Genomic DNA, 20,693 nt, shown 5'->3' on the forward strand with positions numbered 1-20,693 from the left:
ATAAAAATTAAAAAAAAATATCACAAAAGTTTTAAAAGTGCCAGTTTTTCCAATTTCCTTCCAAGATTTCATGATAGAGAGAGTTATATGTGCCATTTTATGCCAGATAAAGCAACAGTTATACTTCCCTTTCCACCACACACCCCCTACCCCAGTAACCCAACCATTTCATCAAATTTCTAGAAATTAGTGCTTTAGCTCTGTTACCCCTGCTCTGCCACACACAGTATCAGTGGCTCACAATTGGCACAAACATGTAAAAGTCAGTGTTTTAAAACAGTCAACATAAGAACGTTTAAATAAGCATCATTCCTAGAAGTATATTAAGAGTACATCTTGGGCTCAAGTTGATTCACCTTTTAGATACTTTAAAATCATGACTAACTGTAAATTAAAGTGCACTCATACTTCAGTGCGGATCAGCACGGACTCAGGCATTTAGAGGTGGCTGTCCCTGACTTGGACTGAAAACTCAGTTCTGCAAAGTTTTACTTTGCTACAACAGTGACCCCTTCACCGATAGCTTAATCCTTGGGTTCCTGTAGTCTTTCACGGTGAGATTTGAAACAGTGGTTGCCAGCCATCTCGGAGAATGCTCAGAACAACTTTGGCAACTGCCTGAGTTGTTTCACATCAAGAATGGTGCCAACAGAATTCATGCTGTTCGACTGGTTTAACGTTTCAAGGGCTGGAGTATGCAGATTTCCTGGGAAAACCTGGATATCTCCTTCATCCTTCCTGCCAGGTTGTTCAGTGAATTCAACCCTCCCAGGTAACAATTTGGTTTTTGATTTTAAATCCTTTAAAATCTGAGCTGACCTTTCATCTGCTTTGGGAGGAAAAATTTCATTTGTGATATTTCTTAATACAGGGCTGTTTAATTCTGCATTAGTAGTCAACTCTTTGCTGTGACTTTTCAGATGAATGGGAAGTTTTCCATCAATTCTCTTAGATAATTCAGTCCAGTGGTTGAAGCCATCCAACACAGGGGTACAGTTTTTGTCCGGCATGCTTTCGTTTTTGACAGTGCCAGAACTGCCATCTTGAACCTGCAGTTCCTCTTCGTCTTCACTACTGTCATTGCCCTGTATCAGCCCATACCGCTTCATGTACTTCTTGGTTGCAAAAGACATATTGTTTGGTGAAATTAAGCTAAGACCCACCATGCTCTTGTCCATATTTGTATGCAAGATGTCTTGGAAAGAGAAATCTGCAGGAGGATTTTGGCCTGAGCGACTGAGAGAAAGTTGAGATAACTGATTTTCACTGAGATACTTGAGTGCTATAGCGTTTGCTTCCATGCTTAGATCAACAACATTAGGAGTTAAGCCACACATGCTGACATTGGCAAATGACATATAATTTAGCCCAGGAACCACTGCTTCAGGATTTATGCACGCTAAGATGCTGAAATAAAGCATAAAAAAGTTAGTTTAGCATTACAGGAAAAATATGCATTTCACAATATAACCTGATAATTTCAATTTTGCTTGCTGTACTGATTTCTCCTTCCTTCTGAATACCGCAGCTTGATCAGGCTGTTCAGTGCCAAGATTGTATGTGCTGCATATACTAAGGAGCAGCTCTCCAGCTACTCACACTGACAGTACCGAAGCACTGTGTTAGAGAATTGATCATATTCCCTTCTGATTCATTACTAACCACAACCCTCGCATGAAGAGCCTGCCTCTAGCAGGTTTCAGAGACTGTTTTGTTTTTAAAGTCAGTTTGAGCTCTTGGTCTATTGTCACCAGTGATTATGACACTGTACACATCTGACCCCAAGAGTCTAGGTGCTGCCATCCAACCCAAAATTTATATCTAGATAGAAGATACAAACCAAATGATAGAGACCAAGAACATCTCCTCTTTCCCAATGCATGCCAATTCCAGAATTTTTACAAAAACTCTGACATAATATCTGTTTCCAGAAGCCTGCAATGTTCTAGTTTTTGAAGGCATCCTTCAGTAAGGGAAATGTTCTTTTGTTCCATTGCTCGGTACACCAATTTCTTGTATACATTAGGTGTTTAAAGGCTGAAAAGGACAAGCTCTGGTACACTGGTAGTGATTATAAACCACTGCATTTAGTACTGTGTCATATACTAGTTCATAAACCCAAACTCCTCAGGTTGAGAGTTAAAAGTCTTCCTATTTCACTGAGCACAGATTCTGAAGTTTGCTTAGGGAGAGTAAACTCCTCGCTCAGGTAAGCAACCACTAATTATGCTATGGAGTTGCACTGTTGCTTCCTTCTCTACTGAGCTGTAGACCTTTTCTCAGAACTGTTTATCTGTCATGAAAGTGGCAGAAGGAAGAATCCCACGCCGCTCCCCAAGTTTGAAGAAAAAACCCAAGAATTCCAGCTTTGTCTTATGGGTTCACTTATTAGCATATTATTGACATTAAAAGAACACTAAGAGACTCTCCAGCCATGAAGATAGCCCAGGAATTCCAGAAAAATGTCTGATGAGATTCGAGTGAGAGAAAAAGAGCTTAGAAACTGGAAACAGCTTTTGATACATAGCTGAAGAGAAGATTAACTAGGACATGGTTAGATTCTTTTTGTTTACCTAACAGTTATATACTAGTATCAAGAAGACAATAAGAATGAAAGTGAAGCTGTACCAGGCAGTCAGCCTATGCATATATAAATTCCTGTGCCTCAAACACCTTCTTCAGAAATTACTTCTGCTCCTTCTTTTGTTTCATCAAGGCTGTTTCCCTTCCCAGCCACTGCAGCCTCCCTGTTTCAAGTCAAAGCACTCGCAATAACAAGCGACTAGGACAGAACCAGTTTTGATTACGTATCAAAGCCATGATAACAATTTCACTCATACTGGTGAAGTGCAAGACAAGGGTTAAAGTGCAGTGACAAAATATATAGCTGCTTAACATTCAGCCTCCCAAGTCCAGTGATTCTCTGCAATACTTTGACATAGCCCAAAGGATTGAAATTACTCAAGCAGCTTCGTTATTATCCTAGGGAATTGTATGCTACTGCATGCACAATACTTTAAGAATCACCAGATGCTGTAACAGCAAGAGCTACTTGTGTTACATTTAAATAATCTGAGTTTTGCTAGCAGAGCTCTTAAAGCTATCTGAAATACCCATAGCATGAGCCAGTGTTTCATCTTTGCAGGAAATGTGGATCAAGTTGCCAAACAAATCCCCAGTGGCAGTGAACACAGTCCCTTCTCTTTGCTCATTGAGCCAATCTTCATTTTTGGTTGGATCTACAAATTACTACTCAAAACAACCAGTATTTTACCTGGCATTCTCCACTTTGTGTGTATTCTTCTTCATTTTGCCAGGCGAGTCAATTGTTACTCCAAGACTCTTCAGCTGTTTGAGTGTAGCACTAATCACACTCTCTTTATCCACCACTCCTGTGTCAGTCGCTGAAGACAGTTCTGATGTATCATCGATATCCTCATACTTAGGATCATCATCATTAGTAAATCCTGATTTTACAGGCAAGTGATCTTGCTCTTCCGAGGACTTTAAGAGGTGGTTTACCTGGCCCTGCAGAAAAGGGAGCAGGGGAGAGACCACATGGACAAAAACATCATGACATGCAGTTGTTGTCAAAAGCCAAAATCCTAGTTTATTCTTATGCAACTTAAAATACAACTTGATGGGTTAACAGCTTGTTCTGACAAAAGAAGCCAAATTCAGATTCACTTTGGATGCAATCGCATAAAATCACAGCAGTGTAGTCAAACACTGGCATATCTTATATCTCAGGCTTTCTGTAAGAGTCTGTTCTGAATTTAAACACATCACATACTGATATTCTTCAGGATTAAAGTATCTGCCCTTTAAGGGAGTCAAAGGTAAAATGCTATTTTAAAGGGCACTAATTTGGGAAGTTATCAACTGATAACTTCTTTGAACTAAACAGTTACTATTTATTAGGCGGTAGACAGTACTCCATGTATGCATGGAAGAGCGAAGTACGGAATAACCACTTAAATTTTAAAAAAATGAAGAACCACAGACTTGAAACATCTCTGTAGAGCATAACATGTGAACTTGAAAACCGCATGCAGTTTTCATTCATGCCAATACCACATCATAACTTCATCAGTGTGCTGTTTTGACTGTTGCACTCAATGCAGAATACCAAGTTTACATGAATTACCAGTAAGTCCTGGTACAGCTTCTGATCCTCTGATGGATGCCGCGGCAGCAACGAGGCGGGTGGCTCTGAGTTTTGCTCGCTTGTTACCACCACATGGCTGCTGGCTCCCTCTGTTGTTTCTTTCTGTAAGGACACGCTAATACTTTCTTCCAAAGATGAACTGCGAACAAGTGCTTGGGAAACATTTCCAGTTCTGAAAGAGAACACCAAGATAGCTAGATATTTCCTTGAAACAGAAGAGGCACAAGTATCACTATGTGTACCTTATCTTTTCATGAACACCAGAAAAGGAGAAAAAAATCGAGTACTGGAAACAGATCCTAACATTTCTTGGTTTGTCTCCTGCTTGAGGCTTTGCTCCTTTCTGCAGCCATTTTCTTTCAAAAGTCGTTTGAGGACTGAGGAAATACACCTCGCAGTGTTACAGTCTGACTAGTTTTTCAAAAGAGGATTTGAAAATGGCAACGGCTTCTCTGAACTAGCCAAAACTTAATGACACACTGTGACTTAACCTTAAAGCAGATTAAATTAGAGTTATTAACAATTTGGAGTTTGTCTTATGTTTTCAGCATTTTTATGGACACTTACAAGCCTTCAGGAGTAAGTATCTTCCATATGTTCTGAAACATGACTTATTCAAAAAGTTGTTTTTACCAATGTAACTGATAATGAGATTCCTGTGGTAGTTTAAAAACTTCTCAAAGACATTGTTACAACTACACATATACGCAGTGCACACTATCATGAACTGAACAAACACCTAAGTTGAAATATTTCTCAACAGCAGAGCTGAAAGAGGAACCATAATCTATCCTGAAGTTTCCAGATAAGGGTAAATATTCTAGAACGAGTTACAATGCGATGCTCTGCATCCCTTTCAGCTAGCTGGTGTGTGCATCGCATCAACCTTTCGAGGCCAGACATATCAATAGTACTATCAACCTGAAGAGATCCTTAAGCGACCCTCCTCCCCCTTCCTGTTCCTCCTCAGGAGACAAGTGTAAGATAAGGGAATTTCAGAACTCCACTGATCAATTGCCTGTGTTGAAAGCGATAAGATTTAAATCACGTAACATACTAGATAGTCAATGTAGGTTATCAGTTACTGTTACACTAGCAATTATTCATCATTCCCAAAAATGTTCCCCCCCCCGCAAGGAATCTGGGTGATGCTCTACAGTCTTACTATAAGATATTTATACAGCAATTTTACAGGTTTATGAATCCAGAACCTTAAGATGGCATCTCTCTAAAAGTGTTCAAAAGACTGATTTGAATCAGTAACATTTATGGTAGCACTATACATTTGCAGATAATACTTTTATCAAGGACTCTGAATATTTAAGTTATAGCTTAATTATCATCATCTTTCCCAATATGATTATTTTAGAAATCTAATTTAACTGGAAGGATATTCCTCCTCCTTTGGCTTTTTATGCTTAGAGAATATTAGATCATTAAGTGCTATTCCCTGTGTAAAAATAACATCCATATAGATAATGAATATATATTTTAAAATAGATTCCCAAATTAATCTGAGATTAGTCATTGCGCTAAAGAACCTGAGCTTAAGAATAATTAAGAGCAGTAAAGTTGGTACCTGCATTCACTACACACAAAGTAATTTGCTGTAAAATGTAGAGAAATTCAGGAAATAGTCATATAATCATAAACCCCTCCTCCTAAGCCCCTCAGAATTGACAGGGTTCTGAATGCTGACAGGGAAAACCCACTGCAGGAAAACAACTGACTACAGCAGCATCCCCTTTCCCCCTCAGGATTCAAGGTAAGAAGGGGAACGCTGCCAGCACTGTACATGCTTTTCCAAGTTAAAGGCTTTTGCCATCAGCTGCTGCTGATAGGTAGGCTAGCTAAACGTGCGTGACACATAAATGCAGACTCCAAAGGCAACTGTGTTTTGGTGAGCTGTACAATTTGAAGCATAATTAAAAAACAAAGATGGGAAAGAACACAACAACTGAGTCAGGTGACTATCTATAATTCCTGAAAAAAAAAAAATTTATGAGAGTAGTAACTTATGAAAGGCAGTTCAGCTTATTATGTGAGCATAAGATATTTCTGGTTACTTACTGGAGAGTGTTCTGATTAGTTCCTTCTTCCACAAGATGAATACTGTCTACAAAGCTGGGCATGTCAACCGCCTTTAAGGAAGAAGCAATACTTGTATTACTTGCATCTTGTTCAGCATTAATTGAAATATTTATGTCTTCCTTAGAAATCTCTTCATCCTCTTTTTTTCCTTGTGGTATGGAGTCGTTTTGTTTGTCTGGAGCTGTATTCCAAAATAAGCTAGCACCTAGAAGAGAATTCAGAGATTTACCCATTTAAAAGACAGCATTACTATCTTCTGAGACCCTTTGGCCTTGTAAAGCTAAAGGAATCACTTCCTCACATTCAGGTTTTTTTCACCATTTTAAAAGCAATTCAGGGTTTAGAACAGCTAAGAGTTGCCAAAACATCATTCAAGTCCCAGTTTCTTCCAAAGCATACTTGATGAAAATAAATGGTTGTACTAAAGCCTTTTAATGCACTGACCTTGAGCCAGTTTGAAAGCTTCCATCAGACTAACCACAATATTTCCATGGATTTAACAGGAACCAATACATTAATATGTAACTTTACAGAGACAGCTGCCTAACCTGCTAAAATTAAAGCAAGTATGGTTTCCTCTCCATGCATGTGAAAACAGGACTTACAAAAAACATCAATAATATATTTAATGGAACACCAGAAGCTATTACTTTTCAAAACAGTGCATTAACTAAAAAGATGTGGATTTTTTCTTTCAATAAGGCACAGATTAAAATAGAACACCTTACTAAAGCTATTGGAAAAATCATCCTTCCAGTGACGGCAATCACTGCCATTGCAGCCCAAAGACAAAAGTAGGTCCAGCCTAAACTTGCAAATAACACCTAGAGAACTTAGCTGGTTTTTGTATCTAGGTACATATTTGCGTATATTCAGCATTTCTGCAAAACTTTCCCTTCACGCCTAAGTAAATCACAGAAACATGCAGAAAAAGTGATGCCAGTCTATTTTTAAAGATTAAGTGTTACCTGTGCTCACAGCAATGCTCACACTTTTCCTTGTGTGCGAAGCTGGTGAGGACTGAGTTTCCATAGAAACAAGGTCCCCTTGCTTCTCAGGCTGTAGAGCATGGCTAGTTGCAGCTGGTTCAGAGGAACAAGCCTGACGAGCCTGTGCTTCCAATAAGCGTTGGATCTGTAACGGTTATCAGAAAGTTATAATTTGTACAATGAAATACAAAGTAAAATAGGCAAAAGTGAATTACTAAATTAGGCTCCTCTAAGGTCTGGATTCAAATCCAAGCTGCATTGCCACAGAAGTCTGATACCCTTCCAGTTCTCAGCAGTGCATGCACCATAAATCAACGCACCAATTCTGATGTTGGCAGAGCTAGCAAAGAAGAGGTTTTATGCATGCTGGCAGAACTACACCAAGACAACTTGAGTAAAGCCTATTTGCACTACACTTGTTGGAAGTAATCTCTGTCCCTTTCATTCATGTACAAAGCCTATTTTATGGAGGTATCAGCCAAGTATTCATATGCCAACTGTCCCTACATCATGCTCAACTGACTTTGTATTAATTACAAAACTAAGCACTTAAATGATAAAATTAAGGTTGCCCAGGCAATCTTCACACTCGTATTTGCATCCAACCCTGTTCACCGATTAGTTCACAGCTCCATGGAGAAATATCATAACAGTGAAGGCTGCATTTACACTGTAATGAGGGGGCTCCCTTCTTCATGCCCAACGCATGCTTTGAGAGCTTGATTTTACATGCAGCAACTACATCTAAAGTGTATTTCAGTTGCAATTTTCTGGTTGAGGCAGGAAAAATATGTATTGTGAGCAATTGTACCAACTTTCCCATTCCTATCATTCACCACCAGCAGCAAAATTTAAACTCTGGCTCTTCAGCCCCAAATCATACCCTGCAAAATACAGGGCCATGAGCGTAATTCAAGAGTTCAATATTTTGAAGAAACATAACCTGGTATCAAAAGAGAACTTGGGGAGACCAACAAAGCCCAGTTCTTCAGCCCAGCAACAAACACCTGCCAGTCTGCTGCAGACAACTGAAGTTTTCTAAGTAACAGCCTCAATAGCCTCAGAAGCTGCAGGCTTGAAGGTGGGCAAAGCAACTCATAAGAACATTCTGTGCTTCACCCATATGCTTACAATAATTTCAAAGTCTACGGCCTATGCAGTATTTTTTTTTTTTTTAATAGACAAGCACATATATAGGAAAGCATTTATATAGAAGGCGTATTCGTTTGCATTATAAAGCATGCTGCTAAAAGGGAAGTCTACATGTTATGGAAATACAATAAAAATAAGTGCAAAATCTAATCAGGAGTGAAATAGTTTTCATTTGTTTTAAGGGACACCAATTAGCAAAGCTAATCAGGACTCTCCTCCATCCCCAAACTGGACCTGGTATGACAGGGACAACAAGAATAGACAACAGTTAATTTAATTCCTTTGGTGAAGGATCTATCAAAGCATAATCACTAAGAGGGCAGAGGAGAAAGCTGCCATTTCCACAAACCTGAGCTTGAAGTAATTTGAGTTGCCTATCTTGCTCTGTAAGAACCCGGTAGGCATCTGGAGATAATCCCATCATTCCATTATCTGATCCCGCTTTAGAAGCGGGCATGTGGAGGCACGGCGAGTGAGCTGCACAAAACTGTGGACTAGAGGGGCTTGCACTTGAAGGCAGTCTTGCTCCAGGTGCTAAGCTATCGTCAAAAGAACAGTTCCCCATTTTCCCATGATATCCCATGCTTATAGGGCTGCTTGTGGTATATCCTGGATTGCAGCAAATATTTGGACAAACGATATTTTGATGGAGCACGGTACATGGATTGTGTTGAGCCATCTCTGATTCGATTTCTGCTCCATGTTTGGGGCTCATTTTACCAATTTCTTGCCATGAGTTTATCAGATTATGCTGGACAGAAGCAGAAAACTGACAGCTGCATGCACTGGCTGGACAACAAGGCGGCACTTGCACTGGCACCTGAAGTTCTGGTGGTCTTCTGCAGCTCTGTGATGAAAAAGCAGAGGTGTAGAGGAGTGGCTGTGTAAGAGCAGGAAGCTGCTTGGAACTGGATATTGATGTTCTTCTAATTGGATGCTCTCCCTGCTGTGCGACCCCATCGGGACTTAATACAAGTCTTTCTGATGGCCTTCTGGGATGATCCACAGATGTATCTGGGGAAGGCCCACTACAAGGGGTTGAAGGAGAAGAAGATCCAGAACTTTTTCTTGATGGAGGGCAAGCTTTCTTACAGTGCAACTGTTGCTGTAGTAGAGCTTGCTTTCCTCTTGAAGGCCTCGAAGTTGGAATTTTCTGATTTAAATTGCCTGGTAATTGCCTCAAAGAGGGATCTCCCATATTAGCAGAAAAGTTTTGCCTGTCTTCAGAGCGCTGGGTGCGATAATACGGGGATCCCAAACACCATTTCTTTTTAATAGGCTGATGTAGCACTGAGGGTAGACTTTTAGCATTTAAAGTTCCCACAGGCTTAGACAATTGTCCTGATTCTATGAAACTCCCATCCAAAACAAGTGACAGTTCAGGAACCGAAGGAAAGATCCTGGTAACCTGAAGGGATGATTACACAAGCAAGATTCAGATAATTTTAAAATATTGTCCTTCTGCTCTTCACATACAGAATTTCATCAAATAAAACGTTTACATTTAAAATCAGTATATGACCATTACCAGCTCCAAACCAGCTACACATCGAATACTTTTCTAAAGACTGGAGAATCCAGATACAGAAAAAGCAGCAAGATCTCCAGGATCATTCTTCAAACAGAAAATTGCTTTCATATGGCATAATAGCCATGTCTACCGAATGAATGCTCCACGTTATAGTGGAGCACATTTCAGACTATGGACCTTTCTCTTTCAGGAAGTGGAATACAAGTTCCCTCTTACTACTCTTAGACCCAGAAGACAGCAGCCCCCATGCAGCATAGGTCTAGAAGGGTGCGACAGTTGTGGATTATCAAGTATGTTGTGTTGCAGCTATTTCATTATATTTGTATATGCTTCAGTAAAAATGGACAGACCAGTGGATCTTTATTTCTTTTACTCAGAAATACGTAAGAAAGGGAATTTTCAGCCCCTCTCTTTGCCTCATCACAACTCTTCCATTTAATGGTAGCAAGAGTCCCAAAGTAGAACATATTTCTGTTCCCAAATCCTAGCATACACAGAAATCGAAGTGTCTATAATCCTGGCACAAAGGCAGGTTGATGACAGCAGGAGTTGGGACCCTTGGTCCATTTCTTCAGTTCTGTTTTTCCATGCTAGCACTTGGAGACAGAAGCTTTAGACTCTCTGGTCCCCTTACAATGAGTTTTGCTGCTCTAAGTGTCACATCTTCTAAGGCCCAAGAAGCCTGAAGCAATTATTTACTTAGTTACCTGTTGACTCACTGGGTGAGGACTTGGTATTGGTCTGGGGGATAAATCCTCATCTTCTACACCAGAGTCGTGATCGCTCGCTGACAACTTGTTGGGTGAACAGCCTTGGGAAGGACTAAAACCAACATAAATCAAACTAGAAATGTTTGCTTGTCAGATTTGGCAGCAGTAACATGATCTTCACGTTTTTCACTGTGCCACCTACAGTGCAGTATCAGCATCATTTTTTCAAGAAGCAGTTGCTATACATCTCCTCCCTGGTTAGCTAGGGAGCTCACACAGCAAACAGATCTAAGACCAAACAGTGAAAATACAAATGCTGCTTTTGGGCAAAAAAAGATACTAACCCTCCCTCCTCATCCTCAGACATGCACACCTTCTAAGTGACATTCTAACAGCAAAGCACTGATTTATATTAGAAAGATAGGGAGTGTGACAGTAAAGATTGTTTAAATTGACAGTAAACATTGTTTAAAGGAAAATAAAGGCCGTCTTACAGCCAGACAAAAACTTGATGGATAGTCAGGTTCTCAAAAATCCCTAAGTTTTAACCTATCCATGTCTCGCAGGTCTGAAGCGTCAGAAGGAAAAAGGAATTTTTCCCAACTTATGTAGACTTCAGTTAGAGATTTGCTTCAAAGGACAGATGTAACAGAAAGCTCAGTACCATGCACTAAGTGCCATCAGCAAGGAAGCCTTTTTAGAAACATCCACCATACAAATTACAAGCACCGGTATCAAGAGTAGAACTACCAGTAGTTTCTCTAGGAATATGGTCAGCTTGACTGCTTTGAGGAATATAACTCTAGGAATAAACAGAAGCTCATTCACAGATTTTTAATGCGAGGAGATCACTATAGGCACAGCTAACCTGACACCTGCATAGCAGAGGTCAGAAGAACTCATCCAATAAATTTTTAATTTTTGTCTATAAATGACATCTGAAAGATTTACCTTCTGACAGGAAGTTTCTTGCAAACTCTGCTGAAGAACTCAGTTTCTGCATTTTGGTTTTCTGCACTCAACTCAAACTGGAGAGGGCTCTTGTCTGAAGGTTCAACATTCTGAAATGAAATTTCCTGTATTTGTGAAGCATGAAACTTTCACCTTTTACTCACTGAGGTACTACTCCCAAAGAAATAGTTTTAAGGATGTTTATATCTGATTATTTGCTGCTTGTCCTCTACTTTCAATTCTCAATTCTTTCACCACTACAAGGAGGCAGGCAACTTCCCTTCCTGTTTAACACTGTTCCCCCTGCTACTCTAAAGTAGTTGGCCTAATTATAGCCATGAGCAGATGCTTCCTTGCTGTAACTGCTTAGATACTCCTCCACAAGCCTTGACCACTATAGGAAACAGCAACTGTTCCTATACTGTTTCACATACCACAGCTGGGCAAGCCCTGGAGACAACAGAAGTGAGCCTCTGTTACTAACAGCTTTGTCATCTTCAGAAAGCTAAGCTGTGCCTAGGCTAAAGATGGGAGTTAGCCCTGAACAGGGAAATTTGATTGGAGAGAGAACAGCACAGGACACACATTACACAAGCTGCTTCTCTACCAAAGTATAGGGGCACATATCAAGCAGATTAACAGTTCAACTTCAGGTTCTGCACAAGCCCAGGAAAACACAGAGATTTCCCAGAATTTCCTCAAACCTTGTTGGTCATCTCCCAGACATTGTATGATCAAACTCTTTCAAAGAGTTACTTTGCACAAAGATAAAACTGTTCCTGCTTTGTTACTGTAGCGCAGCAAGAGATCTGCAGATTAGTAACCACCAAATTCCCTTTGCATTCAACTTCAAGCAAAGCACAAGTACGTAGCTTTGCTGTCCAGAAAGCACTGGTATGTATCACCCATAGCAGTGGTCAGATGTGTCCGGCATGCTCATAGCATACCAGATTAACAAATGCTATAGGAAATCAGAATCTCTGCTTATAAAGCCAAAAGGTTACTAGTAAGAAGAAGCACTAACCAAGCCCAACACAGCACACTACAGATTCTTAATGCTGTTAGAAAAATGAGCAGTTCCTGACTTTGGAGGTCATCTCTCAATCTGAGGCAAACTCTGAATTTACAGTAATCAGTGTAAAAAGGTAGCTTTATAGAGCTACATAATTTTCAAACACTGCAGTTCCATTTGGGTCACATCTAACGTAAGTACTTAAAGGAGGATTCACAATAAAGTCAACTTTTAAAATACCATGATGCAGTAGGAAAACAAGCCACTTACTTTGTAGAGGTGTACTGTTTCATTGCAAGTTAAGATCTGAAACCCTAGTTCAGTCTGTCCACTGCATGGAACGCACTCATAAAACTCTGGTTCCTTGTGTGTCAATGAATAAAGCACAATAAGAAAACTCCCAGATTCCGAAAAAACCCTAAAACAGAAAAAACACCCACATCTTAAAAAAAAAATTAAGAAGCAGGAAGAAGGCCCTTAGTTTCTCAAGATACTGTGCAAACTATCACACAGTTCAGCAAACTGGTGAATCACTGCATTTTAAGTGGTGTTGGGCTGTAGACAGAGCAGATGTACTTATGACCGATGCCACATCTTGAGTGATGCAAGAACCAAAGCAAAGCAGAGAAATGGGAATAATTTGTCTACTTGCTAGTTCAAACCTTTAGGATCACTTAGTACTTTAAATGAATTCCTAGAAGACTTCAGTCATAGCATACAGGAAAACATCTGTAAAAATGACACTGTAATTTATTTTTTTTATAAATCAATTGATGATGTACTATAAAGACACTGTTTCACTTATCCCTAAACATTCCAAGAATGCTCATTAGCAAACAGATTTTTTTTTTAATTATATCAAAGCTTTTTCCACAGGTTGAGAACAGTGAGTAACAACAGTCAACATTCAACATGAAAAGATCAAGGATAATGAAAATAAATTGCATTTCCAGGAAGAATTAGTACCACTTCCAGAACAATTTTTCTTTTTATAGCACTTGTAATACGCTTGGGGGGGGGAGGGTCTTTAAATAATATGCGATAGAGAAAGTAAGAGGAACAAGATCCTTGAAAAACACATTCACACACAACTTTAAAGTTAAACTTAAGAGTTAAAAATGTATGATGCACAGATTAAGCAGTTAGTCTGTATAGGTTAATTCTGTTTGCATGGTTCATCAAATTTGCCTAATCCACTTCCAAGATGGAATCAGTGAAAGTTAACGAGAGCCAAGCATCTAACTTGCCTATCTAATAGTCTAATTGGGCTCTTATCTGTATTTGGGTGTATTTAAATTGTTAAGAGAAAAGAGTCTATTCTGTAATTACAGACACATCTGTTCACCAAATGTGGTTTTATTTCATGATTTAAAAGCAAGCGTGGTCGAGCAGAAGAAATCTTATGCATACAACGTATTTTAAAGTTTCATTTACCTGAAGAACAGTTTAAAACTATAAACACCTGAACTCTCTCCCAGCTTCCATATAAAGAGAACCTGGCAAACATTACAAGTGTAAAGATGTAGAGAATGAGGAATGATAATCTACTAATATTACAATGAGAAAACCCACCAGAATGCAAAAAACCATAAAAACAGAGTATTTAGCAGGAAGTCATAACAAGACAGTGTTAATCAAGACGCTTCAATATGTTGGTCAGATACAACCAGGGAGAAAGCCTATGTCAAAAAAAACACCCATAAGAAAAGTTCAAAACCAAACCCCCACCACTGTTTAAATTACTGTTTCCTGCTTGCTGGTTCTTATTTAAACTAAAATGCAGTGACGTTAATGATATTAATGTTCACCCTCTTCTATCTTTGAGATATCAGCCCAGCTTTCTAAGACTTCAGTCACAGAAAATTTGTGAGGCGGAAGTCAAAACCAGAAAGAACAATTAAAACAGCCTTACCTCCTATATAACATATAAATCAGATAATTGCCTCAGCAGAGCCCATGTTTCCATGCATTTCTGTGGAATTCATTTTTAGGTAGCCAATAGCTTCTATGTTTTATAAATAAAAGTGACTTGCCTTTCTTGAATTGAAGAACTGAATAAATATCGCAAGCAACAGGCCCAGACTTGAGGACTACAGATATGAGTAACTCCACTCAGCCAACTAGAAGCAAGAAGAAATATCCAATTAGAGACAGTCCCATTACCAAGTTTCCACAATGTAATTCCTCAAATACATCTCAAATCAATGTGTATTAATCTGTACAAACAGAGTAAAAAACTTACACTCCAACTAATGGCAGAGCATAAGCCTTGGGATCAGACTCGAGCAGCAAAAGCAATTTTCGTGTCTGGTCCATAGTAAGGTAGCTGAAAGAAAGCAGAATTTGGGGGTTTTTTTTAGTATTTTGGAAGACAGTCTTTCATAAAAAATCATGAAGAGACAAATACAAGCTTACAAAGTACTGTAAGAAAAAAGTTCACACACACAAAAAAAATCAAAACCATTCTTCCTCCACACTTACAGCAGCTCCTCAGCTCTTCATCAATTCCCTGTGTATCAAAGAATTATCAAGCACAAAAATTTGCTTAATATTATGGTATTCACAACAAATCCAGAAGTGTATGTCATGTTAAATTTGGAGAGTTAACATTCAGAGAGGCATTCACAAGGTTTCTCTCCAAATAAAATGACATTCAGTTGCTTCAGATTATTGCCCTGATCTATCCTTAGTTCACCCTACTAAATTAGTTATCACTCAGAATGACAATTCCCCAATACTATCTTATAAGCATGATTAACAGAAAAAGCTTTGGTTCACATTAATCTGATTCTCATTCTAGGGCAAGCACTGATATTGTTTAAAAAGATGGATGCTGCTTATATTTGTTATGTTAACTGGAGGCATGTCACCCTGCCCCACTAGGAAGATCCTCCTACCGAAGTCAAAGGCAAGAGAGGTTCCTACTGAACCAGTTGAAAGTTTTGCCCCACCCCATTTCCTGTTTCTTGTTTATAACATTTTAAATTTTTCTAAGTACAAGAAGTTAGGTTATTTTTATGCCAGCTATTTTACTAAAAAGCAAAGCACTGGTTGAGATCTGGCCTACCTAGCTGCTTTATGAAATGAAACAAACTGGCAGGCAACTTCGATAGCTTTAGTGTCGCCCTTTACTCACCCACATTTATAAGTTCCTTGAACTTGTGCAATATTCATAGGACTGGTCAAATTTCTTGCTAGGGCTGTGGGAATAATTGGGACAGACTTCACGGGAGTGTATTCCAAGATATTTGCTGCAGTAATAGAAGCCCAGTGAAAATTAAAATGTAGATTATCCAAGTTTTCTGTGAAAACAACATTAGCTCTAACAGTGAGCAGTTTAGAAAGATCCAGTGATTCTTTACTGCACAGACTGTGCTGCAGACCCTAGAAGCAGGATAAAAGAGAAAAAAAGTAAATATACAAAATTGTCTTCACATGACTACCATGATTCAAGTTGTATTACACTAGGAACTCAAATCATTCATCATAGCTACTATTGCAGGAAGCACTGTATAAAAAGCCGTTAACCCAGGTCTCTCAAGCCATGGCTATACTGAATATAATAAATAATGTAAAATACACTTGAATTTAAGCTATGCATATTAGTATTGCTTTATGATATATTTAAAAACCTGGGGTTACTTAAATCATATAAAAATTAATAAAATACAAGCAACTAGAAGGCTCAAGGTGATCTGTCAAAGTTTTCTTACTTGCATTCAAGAAATGTGTATTTTGACATCTGTATGTATTGCCATGAGAAAGTATAGGTGTGAAGTAAGCATTATTTGTATCATAAAATACACACAACAACAACTGTAGGCAAATGTTCAAAGTAATGGAAGGTGTATTTACTAGATTATGTGCCTACAGCAGAGCACAGAAGCGACAGGCACACATTTCAGCTATAACTACTAACCTACATAGACATTACATGCTTTCTTGCAAATCACTTGCCTAGCAATACTATTTATCAACAATTGTGCAAATACTGCAACTCATTCATGATAGATTTGAAAGAAAATGCTGTTTTTTCTTGTTTAACTTTGTTGCAATCGCTGTTGTCTTGCTGGTTTTGGCGGTCAGACCAGCTAAAAATCTTTGATCAGACAGCAAGATTTTAGTCCAAGATTGAAAACTCTGTGATCCTTACACACTTGTGAAGGCTACCTGATTTTAATAGTTTCTGATACACTTTCAATGACACTCGAGCAGCTCATTTCACATAACCAACTAAATAGTCTTGCTTCAGCCACAACTTTGCTGTGTTTGAAATTGATGGCGGATGGAAATCAAGCCCTGTACATAGTCCAGTGTCCTGCCTAGAAGACAGTTTATTGTTTAAGAGACCTTAACAGTTTAAGAGAGATGCCTACCTTGAAAGCCAAGCCAATATCTTCAGCACTGTGCACTCTAGTATTATCTGAAGAAGGTCCCCAGGCATTAACTGTACATGGAATCAAAAAGTCTCCAGGAAGAGACGCAGTTGGAATTTTGCCCGATCCACCAGCAACTTCTCGACCAGGATCAAAGCGGTCTATTGTTAGCGTTATGCCTTCCCCATCTTTAAAACAAATAAATAAAGTTAGAGTCCAAGAGCAACAACTCAGGCTCCTTGATAACAGCTTAACCAACCAACCAATATTGTCTGTCTACCTGACATTTAAAGTTACCTTCATCTACTGCAAGAGTCCCAAGCAAAAAACAGGAAAATAATTTCTTTTCATGCTGCTTAGCGTGGCGATAGGCAAGTCGCAAGGTTTTCTCCATCATAGATAACTTTGGGTTTCTAAAAAGAGAAAATAAGCAAGTTTAAGACCCAAATTATTTTTAATGCTTTTTTAAGTAGTATTTATTATATTCCAATAGCTTCCATATTTTTTTGTCCTTTGAAAAGAAAATATACAGAAACAAGCCAAAGCCCTAATCAACAAAAAGGCAAGAATTAGCAACATTGTATAAAAACTCAGAGGAATTTCAGCTCACATTCTGTGCATCACCCTAACCATTCATATTCAAGAAAGCTCTATTTTATCTGGAGCAGCTCCACAGAATGCTCTGTATGGTCATCTCAACAAGAATATTTTGGCTTGACTAGTCCAGCAAAATAACATCAGAGGGGAAACTTCTTTCCCCGCCCCCCATAGAGAATAAATAGCGAGGAGAGAGAAGAGCCTTTTTCTATGAAGAATAAGTAACAAGGAGAGAGAAAAGCTTTTTCATCTGAAGGGCAACACTGGCACAAGAACTAGAGATGAACACAAGTGAATCATTTTAATAGAAGGGTAAAAAAGTTAGAAACACTTAGACCAAAACACAGAACCTCTAAAAAGTCTTCTAAATTTAAAGAGAAGACTAGGCCAAAAAGCTTAACTAATTTTGACGCGGTGTTCTCTCATTTTAGCACAATATTCAGTGTGGATGCTTAAAGTAGCAGCAGACTGGGCTCGATTATACAGGTATATAAGCATGGACAAAGATTAAGTAATTGTAAAAATCACTATTTATTAAACAAAGGTAATAAGTTTGGAGTCTAGGGCAGTAAATACATCAACATTATTTTAGCTTGAGATAGCTTATGTGATTCTGACTTGGAAAGAGGTTAAAGCTGAAAGTGAAGCTACTGGTTTATGTGAATACTCTGATGATGGCTCATATCCTACCTGCTCAAGATTAGCTAAGTAAAGCACCTTCATAAAAAGTAATTTGTTTTGAACTTTGTTAAAACTTGGAGGTTTTCATTTTAACTCAAAGAGTATTATGTGCCAAGGACAAGTGAAGGCCCCTCTGACCTGTATGTAAGGGCTGTCCACCCTTATATGCACATATATGAATATACTTGCTCATATACTTGCTTTAATAGCTACAGTAAGATTTACGTAACATCTGTGTAAAGATTACCCTTTTAAGTAATAAGGATCAACTTTTACCCTCCATTTGTTTTACAAGTCAGGTTTGGCACATCCTGCCCTAGAAATTCACAAGTGCTTCAGATTTGCCTCCAAACAAAAAACCATCAGAACTTTTGGCATTTTAATCCAGATTTCTGAAGCTAGCAAAATGTTTAGTTTTAAATTTTACTTGAAGCATGCTACCTGCATCCAGTTTTTGAAAAATATTGAGAAAAACTCTGTAAATATTTAGAGACAAGGAAGAACGTGTTAAAAGAAAACTACAGGTATGTGATTACTTTTGCATTTTTCCATATGGGAAGGAAACTGTAAGTTACTTTGGAGTGAGGCACCTCCAACCCACTTGACTGCGATACACCACAGAAAGGGAAATTCTCAAATCTTTCCAATGAAAATCCCTATACACTTATAATGAACACACTGGTTATTTCTTTTTCCTTTGTGCCTTGTTACACACTAGACTCAGAAGATAAAATGAGGCTTTGAATCATATAATTCTTAATTTATTTTAACCTTTAGCCACTTAAAAAAAAAAAAAGGTTATTCATACCTGTAATAGGTGATATGTGAGCCAATGACATCACCCATAGGGATCGGGTCCCAAAGTGCACACTTTGACAGAGGAAAACTGAAAGGGACCATCCTTTCGGGAACAAATCTGGGAAGAAGATCACAGAGATAAGAAAGGAAAATGAATTAAGCTCAGTACTTTCAAACAGCAGTTATAAACAGGAACAAAGGAATAACACTAAGAAAAACAACAAAAAGGATACATAAGCTGTTGGTACTTTTTTTTTTTGTTTCAAGACCAGGTCAATGAAGCATCAACTTTGTCCTATGAAGTTGTCAAGGGTATGAACTATATGTTGACTAAAGTCAACACAAAACTTTCATTTTCCACCTGACACTTCCTTCATGTAATCTTGGAAGACGTGTAGGCCAAAATACAAGTTTGCAGATAAAGCTCAAGAAAAAGCTGCTCTGGCTATATCATAGGAAAGGAAAAGGTTATCAGTCATTAAAAACTCCCATTGCACACAGAAAGTCTTGATTTAGCAAACTTAACATTAGATCAGCTTCCAAAAGGCCTGTTTTTGTCACTTTTTAAAGTCAGCATTCAATCAACTTAAGCTTTGAAGACTTCTGAAATAAAGCCTTGGCTTAACTCAAACAATATAGTGCAAACTTTGCAATCAGACTTCAGAGGCCTGAAGAAATTCGTATGTAATCATGTAAACTTATTTACACCAGCAGGATTACGTTTTTTAAGAGTTGCCTAAACCAAGTATATTAAGTAAAATACAAAACATTTGACAATCCACATAATTTGGTAAATAGCTCAATACTTTTTAACAAACAAAAACAAAGGACTTCCTTTGTAGGTATTTGAAGCATCAAGCTTTGCCAAGGTACTTTCTTTGCATTTTCTTAAGTTCCCAGGAAAGGACATTCTCTATTTTTAAGGCGGCCCTCTAAGCAACTCACCTACCTCTCATGTTTCCAGTGACAGTTAATTGATTCCCATTAAAAGCTAAATGCCCAGCAAAATAAGCCCTAATTTATGCTTGTAAAACGGGAAGCTTTTTTAAAGCCCCACTGTTTTCACTAGCTTTTGGCAAGCAAGGATCCGAAACACACCCCCACAGCTCATTACAACAGAAGTCGCACTGGCAGAGCGGTACCGGGCCCAGGGTGTGCCTCGAAGGGCTGGGGGCGATGCACCACCCTCCCTCTCTCGCTAGGGAGGGTACGGCGGGCCTAGAGCGGTTTCTCCGACGCGGAGGGGGTACCTCAGATCCAAGCCGGCCAGAACAGAGTCCATGCGAAGTGGCCGCAGCTCTGCCCTCTCCTCTTCTCCCTGCCGCGGGGCTCCAGCCAGGCGCCAGAGGGGACCCGCCAACGTCCCTTGAGGGAGGAGGGGAACGGCCAGCGGCACCCCTTCCCCAAGGCCTAACTACCGCCTTGCCTCCCGCCACCGCCAGCCCCGTCCCGCCCTGCTCCGGCGCCTTCCTCACCCCACGACCGACCCCTCGTTCCTCACCGCCAACGGCCTCCGACCAATCAGCAAGCACAACCGGCCGCGCTCCCGCCCCCACTGCTTGTTCCGACCCAATCGGAGCGCGGTAGGGAAAACGGCTCGCTCGACCAATCAAAGCGCACCCCGGGGACCCAACCGC

General features: G+C 39.2%; 1 protein-coding gene across 1 annotated transcript; it reads right to left on the reverse strand.

Annotated features, from left to right (window-relative positions):
* Window positions 1-596: 596 nt before the first annotated feature.
* STIL (STIL centriolar assembly protein) lies at window positions 597-20,338 on the reverse strand (the record flags this gene model as incomplete). Its single annotated transcript, XM_082003268.1, has 16 exons — window positions 597-1,407; window positions 3,275-3,528; window positions 4,148-4,340; window positions 6,239-6,464; window positions 7,228-7,393; window positions 8,750-9,808; window positions 10,639-10,753; window positions 11,593-11,702; window positions 12,875-13,022; window positions 14,638-14,724; window positions 14,847-14,930; window positions 15,741-15,988; window positions 16,981-17,168; window positions 17,278-17,393; window positions 19,067-19,174; window positions 20,307-20,338. 16 exons carry the CDS (start codon window positions 20,336-20,338, stop codon window positions 597-599), a joined length of 3,945 nt encoding a protein of 1,314 aa, XP_081859394.1.
* Between the last annotated feature and the right edge of the window lie 355 nt (window positions 20,339-20,693).

The sequence above is a fragment of the Phaethon aethereus genome, assembly GCF_964289735.1.
Source record: "Phaethon aethereus genome assembly, chromosome: 8".
Taxonomy (NCBI): domain Eukaryota; kingdom Metazoa; phylum Chordata; class Aves; order Phaethontiformes; family Phaethontidae; genus Phaethon; species Phaethon aethereus.